The 16,529-nt window shown below is 39.5% G+C and overlaps 1 protein-coding gene across 2 annotated transcripts in view; it reads left to right on the forward strand.

Annotated features, from left to right (window-relative positions):
* LOC112689061 (paired box protein Pax-6-like) overlaps nucleotides 1-10,113 on the forward strand; it is a 48,910-nt gene extending 38,797 nt beyond the window's left edge. The window contains exons 7-11 of one of the 2 annotated variants that reach the window (XM_025562560.1): nucleotides 2,602-2,754; nucleotides 3,952-4,034; nucleotides 7,765-8,081; nucleotides 8,539-8,783; nucleotides 9,378-10,113. In XM_025562560.1, the coding sequence (XP_025418345.1) occupies nucleotides 2,602-2,754; nucleotides 3,952-4,034; nucleotides 7,765-8,081; nucleotides 8,539-8,783; nucleotides 9,378-9,463 (884 nt within the window). In that variant the 3' untranslated portion in view covers nucleotides 9,464-10,113. The remainder of the gene's footprint in view (nucleotides 1-2,601; nucleotides 2,755-3,951; nucleotides 4,035-7,764; nucleotides 8,082-8,538; nucleotides 8,784-9,377) is intronic. The other variant, XM_025562561.1, reaches the window with a different exon arrangement.
* Nucleotides 10,114-16,529: the final 6,416 nt, after the last annotated feature.

The raw sequence follows: 16,529 nt of genomic DNA on the forward strand, positions 1-16,529 counted from the left end.
ATGAAATGTATTTATTAACAATCTCGTAGACATACTAGATTTTATGAAATTACGATGTTTTGTTGTGTGTTGGCTATACAATTTATAATTCACTTGGTGTGTTTAGTTGCCTACATGCGAAAAACAATGACGTACTTAACTTCATACCAACTCGAGACGGTAAAATAAACATAACAATGAATACGCCTTCGTTACATCGAATTCATTAGCCTTTGATTATAAATATTAATTATAATCTATGTGATATATTACAATTGTTGCACGCGGAATAAAATTTACTGAACGTAGCATACTAATAAAATCACGTAATTCGGTCATGTGTAAATAAAATATCGGTCGTCCGCCAGAAAACGGTTTTAAACCCATCACTTTTATACGACGACTTTGGCCGATCAAAAGGAATTCGGGTTTTCAATAATTAGAGTGATTAGGTCCCATATTGTATCTGAACCATCTCGGCTTCAAAATAAAATATTCACAGTATCCTCATTTTCGGTCCCTATTCGAACGCGTTTCAATCACCGATCCCTCTTAGCTCGACGGCGCGTCGTGAGAACCGTAGCCTTTGCAATCAGGGTATTCATTTTTATCTTTAACCATTGTGCGCACGTCGAAAGTCGATTTCTGATCCACGCCTGTCTCGGGTCATCTTACCCAACGGGTTTTCGGGTTGTCCGACGTCCCTTGTTTATTCTTCGAATCAATACGTCCTGAACATCGTTTTACACGTCGAGGCGCTTCAAACACGTTCAAACTTAGCGGTAAACTTTTGATTTTTTCCGAAGAACAGAATATTTACGGTCTATTGTGTTCCTGTCCGTGTATATCGTGGTCCATGCATGTACGATGCGGAATCCGTAGACGGTCAGTGTTTCTCGTGTCTTACGTGACGTTGTAAGAAATCCGGTGGTCACAGACAAGCCTTTTGGTAGCGGTTCACGCACGAAACGTCATCTCCGGACGATTGTTCATATTTATTTATTTTTTTATTGCTTTTTTTTCCTCGCACCGACAATGTGGTGATATGTAAACCTTCAACCAGCCATCCGCGCAGTCGACCGATCGAAATCCGGTTACGTTGGCCCGTTAATTTCTCCGGAAAGGGGCGACATGCCCAAGTCTGCGCCAGCGGCCGGGCTGTCACGTCCCTACCACCACAACCGTCGCTACCGCTGCCGCCTGCGTGCAAACATCCCTTTAAAATGTGAACTGCACCGGTCGGTCGTCCTCGGTCGTCCATGGTCGCCTCGCCCCGTCACGGTGCCGACACCCCGATAACGTTTATATACACGTTGCACCCCCTCCCCCCCTCGTTAATGTACGCCACCGCTCAACACAATGACTGGGCAGGTCTTCCGGCCCGACGCACACCGCACCACAGATCCTCCCCGTCGTCCCTGCAAGAGTTCCGATAGGCCCGCGCCGGACCGCCCTACCACTACTCTTCGATCGCCGACGCAGCCGCGAGGGTTATTTCACGCAACTCGCACGCACGGACCCGCCAGCGGTTTTATACACACGTGTACCCTTCGTTCACCCACGTCCCATACCCACACAACGATTGATCGCGTCCCGCGCGCGCACGTGTGTACGCCGATGTACATTTATGTGTGTGTGAGTGTGTGTGTGTGTGTGTGTGTAAATCGTACTCAGACCTCCCTCGTGGAAGCCGATCAAAATCGAAAGTAGAACAAAACACTGTTAAAATGGATGCATAAAGGATGAGTTATTATTATCGGATAAAAGCACACGTATACGTATTACATTATATTATTATATTATATACACGCCAGCGCGCGTAGAACGAAAATAATAATACTAGTGGTTTGGTATATAGTTTTTGTACAGATTAATAATACGGATCGGCTGCGTACGCTACGTAATAAGATTGTAATCGATCTAAAATAACCACAATATAGTTTTTGAATGTCAATCGTAGCCGTTACGCGTTTTATCGTCACTAGAAATTACAACTACTGTACTCGTGGATATAATCGATACGGATAAGACATGAAACAAAAAAAAAAAAAAAACAAAAATAAATTAAAACTTATCAATGCGTATGTAGCAGACTAAAATATTTTCAGATGAAAAGTTTAGTTACTATACAATTATAAACGATTATTTATAGCAATTGTATGCCACGGTATAAATTCTACTCGCCAAACAGCGGTAGCTCGATTTCCTACTTGACCAGTTTTTGACGGACGGACAGACGACGTATGTTATTATTTAAATCTTGTGCGCCCAACGCCATAATTTCTGTGAATTTTCATTTTAAAACGCAAACGTTAAAGCCGATGGCAGCGGTCTTAGCTATATTTTAATATTATTATGTATCATCTACCCGACTGAGACGATACAGAGTTTCTAAGTTTCTATATAAAAAGATTAACAAATATAATCAAAAACGATCATGTGAAATTCATATCGAACCTACATGAAAATACGTTAAGATTAACTTACCGATCTGTGAACCGTTACGCGTGATAAGATGATTACATACTCGTCAAATTGATTGATCCACTGTGTACATAACGTATTCCTCGGTATTTTGTTTTCGATTTCACGCACTAAGCCGAACTCGAACTCGTGTTTCAGCTGCTGAATTGGCACCGGAGAGCACATCCGATGGCAACTCGGAGCACAATTCGTCGGCGGACGATGATTCGCAACTAAGACTTAGACTGAAAAGGAAACTGCAAAGAAACAGGACTAGTTTCACCAACGACCAAATAGACAGCTTAGAAAAAGGTTTGTTGCACATTTAACGTATCATCGAATTCGCGGCGCCCGTCACAGTAAAACGTTGTTTCGCGATGGTCATTTACACAATCGGACGACGGTACACGAGTTCATTTTCGCTAGTCGTCTGACCCGGTCGATTATTTTTTCTACGTTTATAATATTACATCGTTATCGTCTATATCTGTTGGGATAAATTGGTCTTACAATTTTTGTCCGTGTGCTGCTCAACACGCTGCAGTTCTAAACCATGTCGATCTACCGCGCCGCAACAAAACGCTAGGATTAGTACATGATCCAAATTGTATTATTTTCAGCTGTTTGATTGCCCGGCAGACATGTCCATTCCTTCCCATTCCCCGTTCTTCGCGTACGGTTTTCACGCTGTTCGTTTCGAGCTGAATCGATCGTTATGCGAGACGACATTGATCGAGTATAACCATCCATTTGTAATTCCGTATTGGCGTGTTTCTTCTACGTGCACATGCTTTCCAATTTTCGAATCGCTCGTACATTATGATCTGTATCTACTGTTACACGGAATACAGAATTTCGTTGCGGCTGTAACGGAACATTTGTTGCTTTACACGCTGTCTACTTGAATAATATAACGTGCTATTAAGACCGAAGAAACATGGAGCGCGTGAAAACACTGCTATGCTATATTACTGTAATCTCTACCATAAAAACATTAACCCGTTGGATTTTCATTGTCAGCAACATGAAACGATTACAATGATTACGTTTCGTCATAATATCAACAACAGTAATTATTATTATTTTTTTTTTAATGAAAATATTTTCTATTCGTACTATTCGCGTATGACTGGACGAGTAGTAATTCTGTTATTCCACTTCGATGGCCAAACCATTTCGAATCCATAGCAGTGACATTGAAAACGATATATGAATTTTCAAAAATCTCGTTAAATCGATGATCCGGTTAGATGTAAACATAATAATTTTAAATTAACGAACAAATTGATCAAAAGTATTTCGGTCCGAGATCACTGCGACCGTCTGTCGGTCGTCACCCGTCGTAGCAGTTGCGACTCGGGTGTTTTCGATAAGCCAATAAAACAACGTAAACGATTTTGATGAGATCGTTTTAGGTTCGCGTAACACAGAGTGTTGGTGAACGATTATGATAGCGCAACGTTTTATAAGGCGTGTATGTTAATCGTGTGAAAATTTATTGCTTTGCAGAGTTCGAGAGAACACATTATCCGGACGTGTTCGCCAGAGAGAGGTTGGCCGATAACATTTCCTTGCCGGAAGCCAGAATCCAGGTAAGAACGTCGTACCGAAACGGTACGTTTTTACTGGGATTAATCCTCGAGTAAAACACGCGTCCCGTCCAGCCGGAAAATCCTGTTCGCGTGCGGCTGAGAAACACGGACCGCGCCGCGGGAACGTTGCGAATAATGTTTGGACCGAGTTTCCGCGCGGGCGACAATGAAAACCGCGCGTGCGACGGGTATTGATTTTGAAAAGCGGGCAACCTCCCCGCGCCGGAAGACCATACGCACCGGCATTCCGGCGGCGGTGGCGGTGCGTGCGAAATATTTCCATCGTCCCTTTGCGACCGGGGAAAAAAACGTTTCTCCTCCCTCGTGCCCGAAAACCCACCCTTATACGAACGCACGCGCCGCATACCGTTACCGCATCGTCGTTGGTGTGCGTGCGTGTGGTTCTTTTTATTTACGAGACCGCGAGGAGACAGGATAAAAGAGTAATATTACGGTCGGCCGTGACGACCAGGGCTGGATCAAGGGGAGGGGGGGCTATATCCCCGGGCAACGAGTTTAAAGAGGCCACAATAAGCGACCAATTTTTTTTCATATAAAACGGTGTCGAATAAATATGTTAAAAAAAAAGAATATCATTTTCAACAATATATACAAATAAACTAAACTTATTTTAATTAATATTTATTAAAAATAACTAATTCTGAAAAAAAAAGGAATAGCTTTTTGTAAAAGGGCCTCGCTAAAAGTATAAGCTTATTTTCCCGGCCCTGGTGACGACGACGGTCGATTTCGCGATCACGATGATTTCAACGGTACCGTTGCGCTGGCAAACATTGCCGGACCGCAGCGAAGTGTCGTTACGCGTGGGGTGCGCGAACCGGCCGGTTTGATTTCGTTAGCGACAATGGACATATTGCGCGCACGGCAATAACAATCGGTTTGCGCCGAACGGTCGGAGACGGTTCAATTACCGAGACGTGCCCTCGCCCTCCGCCGCGGCCACCGGTTAGGAAATTGTCCTCTTCGCTGCCGGACATCGAGGGGACGAAAAACGCGGTGAAAACGAAAAAAAAAATAAATAGCCTGATTAATCGCGGACCGCCCGCGTAACGACAACGAAACCCCATACGCGGACGGGGGTGGACATAAATTTAACGAGCACAAAGGGACCGCCGCTGGTCTTCGGCTCCGGTCACCGTCGGCGATAAATCCAACAACCGTGAGCAAGCCCGACGACCCTGTTGAACGCATTCGACGAGCGCGCGTTCACCAGGTAAAAGAAGAGAATAATAACTAATTGGCCGAACGACGCGCGTATAATCGTAATCTAGACGGTCCGACGGTTTCGTTATTTACTCCCTCCTCTTCCGGTGAGGGTTCGACAGCCGTAGCGACCGATCGTGACGGATATACAGCGGCTTAATAAACCGTCAACTAACAGTTATGGATCGGCCCATGTACCGAACAGCAGGGGGAGAAATATCTCACGAAGTCAGCGGCTATATGACATAAACGCCAAAAGTACAAAAATTACCTATCATTTTCACCAAAATGTGTAGTACATAAGCGCCAATCTATTGTATTATATATCTGTTATACCTCACATGTGACATAAGCGCCAAAGGTCCAAAAACGACATATCATTTGCGACAAAATTAATAATTTATGTAGGTAGTTATTTAAAAATTGCAATTTTATAAAAAAAATATCAATAATAAATTATACATGCAAATAAATATGAATGTAATAAATCGGTTGCCAATTTATACCAAAATATCAATAATAAATTATAAATGTAAATATGATAAATTGGTTGATTTTTTAATCCCACTTTTTTCACATATTCTATACATAAACACATACAACACCTTTATTCGTAACACTTTTTGTAAAATCCATTTTAATGAATGACGATTACACAAATGCTTACGAAGTAGGTACTAACAGTATAACATAAAACTGCTCAGTGCTCACACACTATCTGTGACAATCTATCGTAATCACTGATTACTAATCAGCGAATATATTTGTCGAATAAGATTAAACGTTTAGAGTTTTTGAACGAAATAGTTCTGAATTTAATATCTATTAACCGTGGCACGCATTTTGCGTACCTAGGATTTTGGCGCTTTTGTAGGATAAGATTTTTTTTTCTTATCTCATTTCGGCGCTTATGCCTTACACTTAAGTCAGCGGTATGTCGTTACTTTAACTTACTAACTAACTAACCTGCACTTTCTGATCATAACTCTGTCGAGCACGGAGTCGTTCGCACTACCGTTTTGGCCAGAGCTACCATCCAAATACGATAAAGTAACAAACACCGTTGTGTGTTGCCTATTTGATAACCACGTATCATTACACTAATACTACGTATCTGCCAATTTTGTTGATGAAAATATGTGCGGTAAGATGTATTTTAAAATGTAATTTATTCACTGGATAATATCTGAAATCATTCCGTTGTAAATTTATTATATTCTATTGGAAGCCGTAATGTACTAAATGCGTGTGAACAGTTCGCGAAATGTTAGTATGTTTAAATTGTTTTTTATGTTCCTGAAAACTTGTAAAAACTAGATACGTGGTATCGTTGTTAGTGCAGTAATTTATATGTAAATATTACCGCATTGACAAGCCCTTGTAGTCCCGTATCGAGGTCATAAATATCGATCACAGGAACTCAAGAGTGTCTGACGATCTATTTCCTAGGTATTCCGCTGGACAACTGTAACGAACCGTACCGTTACTGTACACTACGATATTGTGTAACGCGGCGCCACTATTATGCGTATAATATCGCATTTCCCGGGGGTGGCGGGTGCGCCTCTGTTCGCATTTCGCGCGCCCACGCACGAGGGTAGTTCGGCCGGCCACGCGCGACATTAGCGGAATTGAATATATGTAGGACAACCGGTCATTAGCTAAATTAGAAACATACGCGCCCGAATCCACTGCACCGAACGGCGTGGTTTCGGTACTGCGAGCAATGCTGGTCGCATATGGTTTTTTCACGGACCGGTGCGTTCGGTGAATGGTCGTTTACAGTCGAAATGGAATCCATCAATAGAACGACCGGCAGCAGCGTACGCGTGCATGATAAATCCTGACGGAAACATAAACGATGATGCGACGATCCTTTCCCCCCGTGCAAAAATAACAGATAGAAAAACACAAATGAACACAAGGACCCCGGAGTAAAAAAGAAAGAGAAAGATAAAATAGATTGGAAAAAAAAAATAAAAATAAAAAAATTGAAAGCTATACGAAATGAACACGCGTTGCTCCGGCGCGTACGTGTACTCGGTCCGTCTATTATCCAGATTAAAGTTATTCACGAATAAAGCGTACGCATACGCAATCTAATGCTGTTCGACGTATAATATACGACAGGGATTACAACCTCCCTTTTGAGCGATTTTTCGGTATGCAGTAAAAGTGCACCGAAATAAGTTTCCCGCGCTGCCAACTTTTTGCGAATTCTACACCCACAGGATACCTCCTTACTAATTGCTAACAAACCGTTTCCCGGTACATATCGCACGCACGTACATAGTTTTGACGAGCGCTGAGGTAAACTTTTCACCAGTACAAAACACAATTCGCTCCGGTCTAATTTTTGGACGCAACATGCTCATCGCGTACGTGTCGGATTTTAGTTCAGGACAATCGTTGGCCCGAGAACTAGACTCGAACAATTATCGTTCGACGAGACCTTACGCGTAAACGTATTAATGCGGTTTTTTTTCTTGTTTTCTTCTCGACGCAGGTGTGGTTCAGTAACCGACGGGCGAAATGGCGGCGCGAGGAGAAATTGAGAAACCAGCGCAGAGGCGGCGGCGGAGGAGGCGGAGGACACGACCAGCAAAACGGCACGCCAGCCGCGTTGTCTTCTTCGTCCGCGTCCGTCAGCCCGCCGGCCGGTGCCACGTCGAACGCGACCGGTGGTGGAGTTCCCGGCGGAGGCGGCGGCGGTGGCGGCGGCGGTCACAACAACCGACTGTCGTCCATCCAAGCGGCCGGATTCAATCACATGTACCAGTCCATCTCGCAACCGATCGCCACCATGCCGACCGACAACTACGGGTAAGTCGTGGGCGAATTCTCAAAAGGAAGAGAGAGAGCGAATGACAACGTTAAGGAACAGGTTGACTTCTTCGCCCCACTTTTCCGGTCTTTATCGGACGTGTTTTCCTCACGGTTGTGTGCACCGATCACTTACTTATTTTGAGTTTTCGTAAACTTCGAATTAGTTTGAGGATGTGGGCGGAGGTACGGCAATCTCGGATGCACCCGTTTCACGTCGCCTCTTAGCACGGGGTTGAAACGGATTTCCGGAGAACTGTCGGTTCGAACGTCGAAAACAGTGTAGAGTGGGCGGGTTAGGAACGCAGAGTTCCTTACCGAGTGCTGGAGTTCGTAGCCGACCGGTCGAGACGCGTACGGTCGGCGCTGGTACGGGTTTCTCGTCGGTGTGCGCCGGAGACCGCGACGCTCTCCAGGGACGATTTGTTGATTGAACTTGTTTGCCGTTCGGTTCCAGGTCCATGTCCAGCATGGTGTCCAGCGGCCATCACCACCACCATCACCATCACCCGGCCAGCTCGTACCCGTACATGTTCCATCACCCGCCGCCGGACTCGCTGTACAACCATCCGGTGTCCTCGTCGCCGCGCGTCCCGTGCCAGCCGGCGCCCGCGCACTCGGTCAACGCCAACACGCACCCGGCCGCCTATCCCACGTCCACGCACCACGCGTCCAACACGTCACCCGGCGCCACGGGCACAGGTAAATAACATTCGGCTCGGCTAGGGACGAGACGCGGCGGTAAGCCCGAGGCGAACGCGACCCTCCGGGACGTCGCGCGGTCTCGGAACCGCTTGCGGTCGGGTTTCTTCTTTTCCGATGGCAGCTCCGCGATCCGGTCCGTCCGGTGGTCGCGAACCCCCATCGCCGACATCGCTCGGGTGCACTTTTACCGGCGGAACGATCGGATCAATAAACCGTCGTTTCGCGTTCGAGGTGCGAAAACGTGGTAACGCACGTTTGGAGGGGGCCGATGTTTGCGCCGCCCGTACAACATGAAATGTTGATTCTACGACGGCGCGCGCGGACGCCTATATACGTTTAATCGTTCGCGTTCGACTCGGCAAAATTATGATCGAAATCATTCGGATCACGTCGAAACCGATCTATTCGTCGTCTCCGATCGTTATCCGCGATTTCCGCTTTGAGATTGTCCGACCTTAACGTCGACGCACGGGATTCGAAACGTTATCTTTCCCTCTGTTGCCCGTATTGTTTTTGTATTGTATCGTTATTGTATTGTATTGTATTGTTATTCGTTCTCTCATCGGCAACGCAATCGTGTGTGTTTTTCAGGCGTAATATCTGCCGGAGTTTCGGTGCCGGTGCAAATACCGTTGAGCCAAGCCCCCGAACACACGTACTGGTCGAGGCTGCAGTGAACGCTTGGCCGCCGACGGAACATCGTGTGCATCGTATTACGGACCGGCATTTCGTTTATTCAACAAACGCCGGAGAACTTCAATTATTCGTGTACCGTAATAATAATAAAACGTATTTTGCGCAATACATATATATATATATATATATATATATTGGTACTCGCTATAAATCGTATATTAACTTGTAAGATATTATTGTCGAATGTAATCGATATTGTACATAAATATATATATTGTTCATAATACTTATTAAACCATAAGCAGAGCAGAAAAAATACGAATCAATAAAATGTACACAATTATTATGTATGAAAAAAAAAATTATTATTTATGTACACACCGATTTATATATTATATCATTACGTCGAACGGTAGTCGTTGGTTAGTCGTCATGTTTTAATTTTCATCCGCGTACCGGTTTCTTTTATATTTTGGTTTTTTCTCGTAGTAAGACTGTGCAACTGTGTGTAACGTCCGTCACGATAAAAGTCTCGCGCGTATCTTATAGTTATATGATATATGTTATTTTTACGATAAATGTAGATTTTCTAGTAGCTAACGTGATTCGATTTTTTTTCTTTTTTTCTAATTTGTACACTACAATAAAATATATTAAGATTTATATATATATATATATTATGAACATAATGAATCGTGACATAGTCTCATGACTGTTTAAAAACAATGTAAAAACAATTTCATCCAATAAATGAGAATCATAAATTATATGTGAAAAAAAAGTTATTTTTTCTTTTAATTTTCCAATATTTCAACTGCTCGCCGCAGTTGCCAGGAAGACTGGAAGCTGTGTACATGGTAAGTACAACGGAAGCAGCAGGATAATTGTTTACGCGTGGTACCGCTGTCGGAGGATACTTTTGCGTGGTTCAATCGACGAAGCGGTTTAAGGCCGCGATGTTGTGATGTTTCACTCGTAGACCTATTCGATTATATTTTCAATATAATCTGTGCTTAGTGACCGTGTTAATATAAAACATATTGGGTGAACTGACAAGTCATTGAACAGTTCAGGATTTGTCTGTAGTTAAAACAAATTCATAAATTGGTTTTCGGTATTAGATTTTTTTTATAGCACAGACTAGAACGATGGTACGTTTGTTTTATTTTAAAATAAACACCGAGAAAACTATGTGAAACCAAATCACTTTTAAACATAGTAGTTTAAAACAATTAGTGAAATAAGCAATATATTTGAAGCGTTTCAAATTAAAAAAAAAAAAAAAACAATTAGTGAGTGATTTGACACAACGTGCGATCACACGATAGCCTTATCGAAATGCGGTACGACCATTGCATTTAATATCGAAAACAAAAAATATTTAACAAGTCAGATATCTAATTTTTTTAAGTTCAAAACATTGTTTGACATTGTTCGATCACTGAATGGTGTTTAATAACTGAACAGTTAACCCTTTACTGTAGCGCGCGTGTACCCCCGAAGTCGTGATAAATGTGCATCGAATTCGCGGAAATCCTTTGATGTGTTCTTCTGTGTTTGTCCTCTTTGCAATGGCACTGAACCCTATGCTTAGGCCTGACCACGTTTTTGAAATGAGACCGGGGCTCAAAGGGGCCGATCTATGGTTTGCACTTTGCAATATTCTGACCTCGCAATTATTCTCGTGAGAAACGCCGGACGGACTCTGTCAGATCGGTACGTGTATGAACGGAACAGAAACGTTCAAATTTGAATTACCTAAATTAAAACACATAATAAAATATTTAGCGGAACGGTACGGTACGGTGTCCGTCGGTACGCGTCTGACTAGTGTGAATCATGCTTGATACATGTAATTTGAGAGCACAAATTATTTTTCTATGCAAAGTAAAAATGTAGGCTTGTGGCCACTGGGGTGCTAGAGGCCGTTGTATTTTTATTTGGCCTGAGTAGTTTGGCACCACTTCCTTTTCGGAACCGGCACGACCACCAAGATAGACATGACTATTATCGTTAACACTGATTTAAACTTCGAAGGCGTTGGTTCGGTTACGCTGCGCTGTGCTGGAAAACCCCGAAACTCGGGAACTTATAAAGTAATATTTGTTATTACTGGATGCAAGTCATCGCGTCACGTTCGCTAAAATAATGGAAAAAATCATGCGATTTCGAGTTCCCGCGTTGGCACAAATAATGTACCCAAAAACGTGTTTGAATCCATAGACTGTCATCTCCTTCCGCGATTTCAATATCGATTACACCACTGAATGTGTCTTTAATTTTCCTCTGGTGGTGCGGTATTTATTTCTTTGGGCAGTGCAAAAAGTTACGGAATGCGATGTGACAGCGATTTCGTGTAATGTTTAAGTATCCGCGAATTGTCATGTTACCCCCCACCGTTTATAAACATATGTATATATAGGTATTGATTGCTGAAGCCCCCCGCATTCGATCCCCTCTCTACCGGCTAATATACATTTTTTCCTGTTCGCGTCGTTGTTCAACAGATTTTCATCGTCGTCGCGTAACAATAAAGGAATAACGCAGGGGCGATGAACTGGACTATAAATGTATACTTTGTCACAAAAGAACACAATACGTTCGTATAATATGATATTTTTAAGTTTATTCGTTATTGTCATTGAAAGCAAGTTGTGGAGGATTCCATCTTACACGGGGTTACACAGAGATTTTTATTGTTACTATGCAATTAAACCAGTAGCGTCATTTGGACAGTGATGTAGTGTTTGCCCCAGTCTAGTATCAACTTCAATCTCTACACCTAAAAAGAGATTCAAGAGACCAATTCTATCAACAAACATTGACTATGAGTCACTCCCCGCCTGAACCTCCCCCTTAAGATTCGCTTTTGGACTAACGTTAGAAACGTGGTCGAAACATCGCCAACGCAACGATACGGAAGAACACGATAAAACGAAAAACTAATTCTTAGAAATATGTTACTAGGGTATATTCGTCCGTCGTTTCGCATATTATACTTTTTATGCATGGTGTGCGGCATGCGAATACATTTCGGTTTCGAGGAATCTCAATGCTAAGGAAAGGTTTTTATTTGATTGGAAAATCATAATAATAATAATAATAGTAAAAGGAGAGAGGAAAAAAACTAGAAAACAAAATGAAAATAACGGAATGCGTTAAAAGATATATGTATATACTCATGTATTTATACACGTATATATGAAGTGACGAACAAATGAAAAATGTGAATAAATTCGAAAGGGAGAAGGAGCAAAAGGGAGAAAATGGAAAGAGGTAATAGCAAATGGTACGATGGGGTGTAGGAATACGGAAAAGAGACTGCGGCGGGGGATTGCTGCTGTAAAGAGGGCTAGTAAAGAAATAAAAGGCGACATTATGTGTACGATGTATCCGAGCGACGGATAAATACGAGGAAAACGTTTAAATATTTTCCTTTTTACGCCCTGTATACATACGTAGATACCGAGAAGAGAAACTTTACACCGTATACATTATTTTATTATTGTGTTCGAAAATACCAGAACAATACGAATATAATAAATTTGTTTGAAAATAATAACAACGCATAACTTTGTATTACTTACCAGTACGATATTATAATACGTACATGTTATGCGCGTTGAGCAACGTTTTTTTTCTCTCTTTTTTTTAATGAACTGCGATTTCAGCTTATAATGGCATAATTATTATTGGAGCGAGCGGCTCGTCTCGTTTGTGTTTTCATTGCAACGCGTTAATTATTATGTTGAGTAACATAGTTACCATGGGCTGGCAGCTAATATTTGATGCACTATGTGCGTACAAATGCCTGACGTTGGACAACCGTCAAGTCACAGTTACACAGAACGCAACGTAATACAACTGATTCCTAAAAGCTTATAATAATATTGTACTTGTACGATTTCGGCATTTTCAAAGTAATTTTTTCTCAGGCGACTGTAATGAGACAAATACATTCACTGAAATCGAATAATAAGTGCAATTTATACAATTTTAATGTTTTTATTTCAATAATTAACGGAACTCTGCAAATGTACAATACTTAAATCATATTAAAATTTATTTAGTTTTTCGAAGAGCATAGTACCTAAGCATAAAACGACACTAAATCAAATATAAAATAATACGAATAATATCTTGAATAATTTAATTTTAAATTGGTTAAAACAAATTATATTTCCAAAAATATATTTAGGTCAATACATTTCGATTATTTTTACTATTTAGAGATGGATTAAATTTTTATTTTTTCAACGCCATAAGATTCAGTTTTTAAAAGCGATCCGATTCGATCCCAACTTAAATAACGATTATGCAACAATCAATATTATGATACATGACTAATATATAGTAGTTACTATTGTATTAGTCATTGTTAATTTAAATGAATACGATTTTTTTTACACCAAAATAACAAAGTTATGATTTATTAATTTTTATTGACAGTGTTATTGTGTAACTAATATTATGGCGAAATAGACGTTGTACCAATTCAGTTTGTTTACGAATCGTAAATGTCCGATCCGTCAATATAACCCCATGTACTTATTATAGAATAAATTCTTCAAATAGTGTAAAATCCTAAGTAAATTTTTATTCGTTTAGTTAATCATTTTCAATTTTATTGTAACAATCAAGAAATTTAATGATTTCAAAACAAATGATGGTGTTATAAAATCATATTTTACGTAACATAATTAAAAATTGATTGGCGATACCAAAAATACTAGTATACATTATAATATTATGCTGAGATATTAACCCACAACCGACAGGCTTCGTTCCTCATTGCCTTACACTATCCAATATACATACACTTTTACGTAATATAATATTGATTTGTATGTATATTTACATGCACGGTAATATTATAAAGTTGAAAAAAACAACTAATGAATAATTAAAACCGAAAACATGTATGAAAATATTACTACAATTTAAACAAAATTCGAACTAACATATTAAACTGCAGGTACTGCAAGAAAAAAAGATATTTTTACTTAGAAAAACATTAGAAACATCTTAGTTTTAAGTAGTTATTTAACTATTTATTTCCTACTCTATGGGTTGGTACATGACACAGTCGGGGGAAATGTACGCGATTCTGAAAAACTTCTTAAATATAAATAACATGAACACTAATATTTTATTCCTAGTTTTACTATTGGAATAAATCGGAGGATAATGATTTCAATAGGTTGTGGGAACTCGTCGAGACCGCGGGAACCAGAACCCGTTATACTTCCTGGGATTTGTGCCAATGAATAGTTGAATAATTAAAATATAAATAAATATGAACGTAGTACATTCAAAATAATAGGTATCGTAATGGATAATTTATTACTAAATATTATTGTAATTAATAATTCATAAACATCGAGATACAGTAATAATTAAACATTCTTCGTGTGCCGCCGGGAAAGACCATTGTCAGGGCAAACGTGTTTATTATATTAAACTCGAAAATGGCTATTGTTTAATTTATTCCGCATGGTTTTGAGAACGCTACAAAGACACGTTTTAGCGATATTTTTCTAACTTACGAAATATTTTCCAATATTTATATTTTTTAGAACCTGGTACATAAATAGGTTGAAAGTGGAAGCATAAATATTTCCCTAGAATTACAAAAATGTATTCTATTATTAAAAATTTGTTTCAGGAGAGTGGGGTACATAATATAGAACTCATTACATTCTGAAAAACATTATACATTCTTGTCCAATCTCAGTCGCAGGCAAAAGAGTTGCGTGCACCTTTTGGAGCGCTTTGTGTCTTTGACATAAAAATATAACATAATATCGTAAAATCAAACGTCACAATTTTTTTCTTATATCATGTAAAAAAAGTTATTCCCCTAGACTTATTAACATGAAAATCATCATAAAATATAATTTCGATTTTTTTAAATACACACAAAAGTCTCATCAAATTGAACAAATGCAATTAGATGTATTAATTTTTATTATTTAGTTCATGTTTATATACTTTAAATCGCTATTAAATTTTTGCACAAGAATTTATTTAGTTTTCGGAAAAAAACAGTGGCAATAGCTATTAGTTGGTCAATATTCTAATGATGATGAATAGGGCCCGGATTTTTATGCAATAAAAATCTATAAAATGTGCAGATTCATGTCATAAATATGCAAAAAATATGCAAAATGATTTTTTTTTACAAACTAACAATATGTTATGTATAAAAATTGTTTATTAAAAAGAAAAATGCATAATAACATTTTTAATGACATTGTGTAAGTATAAAAGTATTATAAATTAATTAAAGTATTACTAAATTATTATTATTGAATGAGTGCCTGTACGAAGTAATAAATATGGATTTCAAGTTTTCGAATTGAAAACTCCTACGATTATCTTGAAGTATACTTTTGTATTTGGAACAACTTCTTTTTAGAAAATTTCAAAGGTGCAATTAGTGCATATTTAAAACTCGATAAATCTTCAACTGACAGTTCCTCGTCTTCATCACATTCGGTTACCTTACCGTGAATTATACCATTGATTTTTTTCAATGTAGAATATCCATGATTTTTGACAACATATTTGTAAGTTTAGATCTAGCGAAATCTATCCCTGGTCCTTCTTCTTCGAATTTAATTTTAATATTTTCTATGAGCAATAATCTATCTTTTAAAGTAACATTCGATTTTTCTAGTTCTTTTATTGTATCTATTAAACAAAGAAAGGTTGTTGTAATGACGGCGAGCTCATTTTTAACTCTTAATTATAAAATATTCAATATTTGTCGTCATTCGTCGGCCATCGATAACGATGATGTCAATTGACAATCGCTTATCGATGGGTTATTTAAAATCGACAGTAGGTATCTTCACAGACGTAAATTCTACGAATTATAGAATATGCAAAATGTATGCAACTATCAAGAAATATGAAATAAATATACATTTTCATTCAAATATGCAAAAAAAATGCAAAAAAAAAATTAGCCCTAGACTCTACACATTACGAAACGTCGACATTTATAATCAAAATTACTTTAGGTGAATTGTAGAAGAATATGCATTTGCATAAAAATCCTGACCCTAATGATGAATTATACTTTTAATTTTTACGATTCAACAG

Source organism: Sipha flava, unplaced genomic scaffold (assembly GCF_003268045.1).
Source record: "Sipha flava isolate LNK unplaced genomic scaffold, YSA_version1 421_pilon_pilon, whole genome shotgun sequence".
NCBI lineage: Eukaryota > Metazoa > Arthropoda > Insecta > Hemiptera > Aphididae > Sipha > Sipha flava.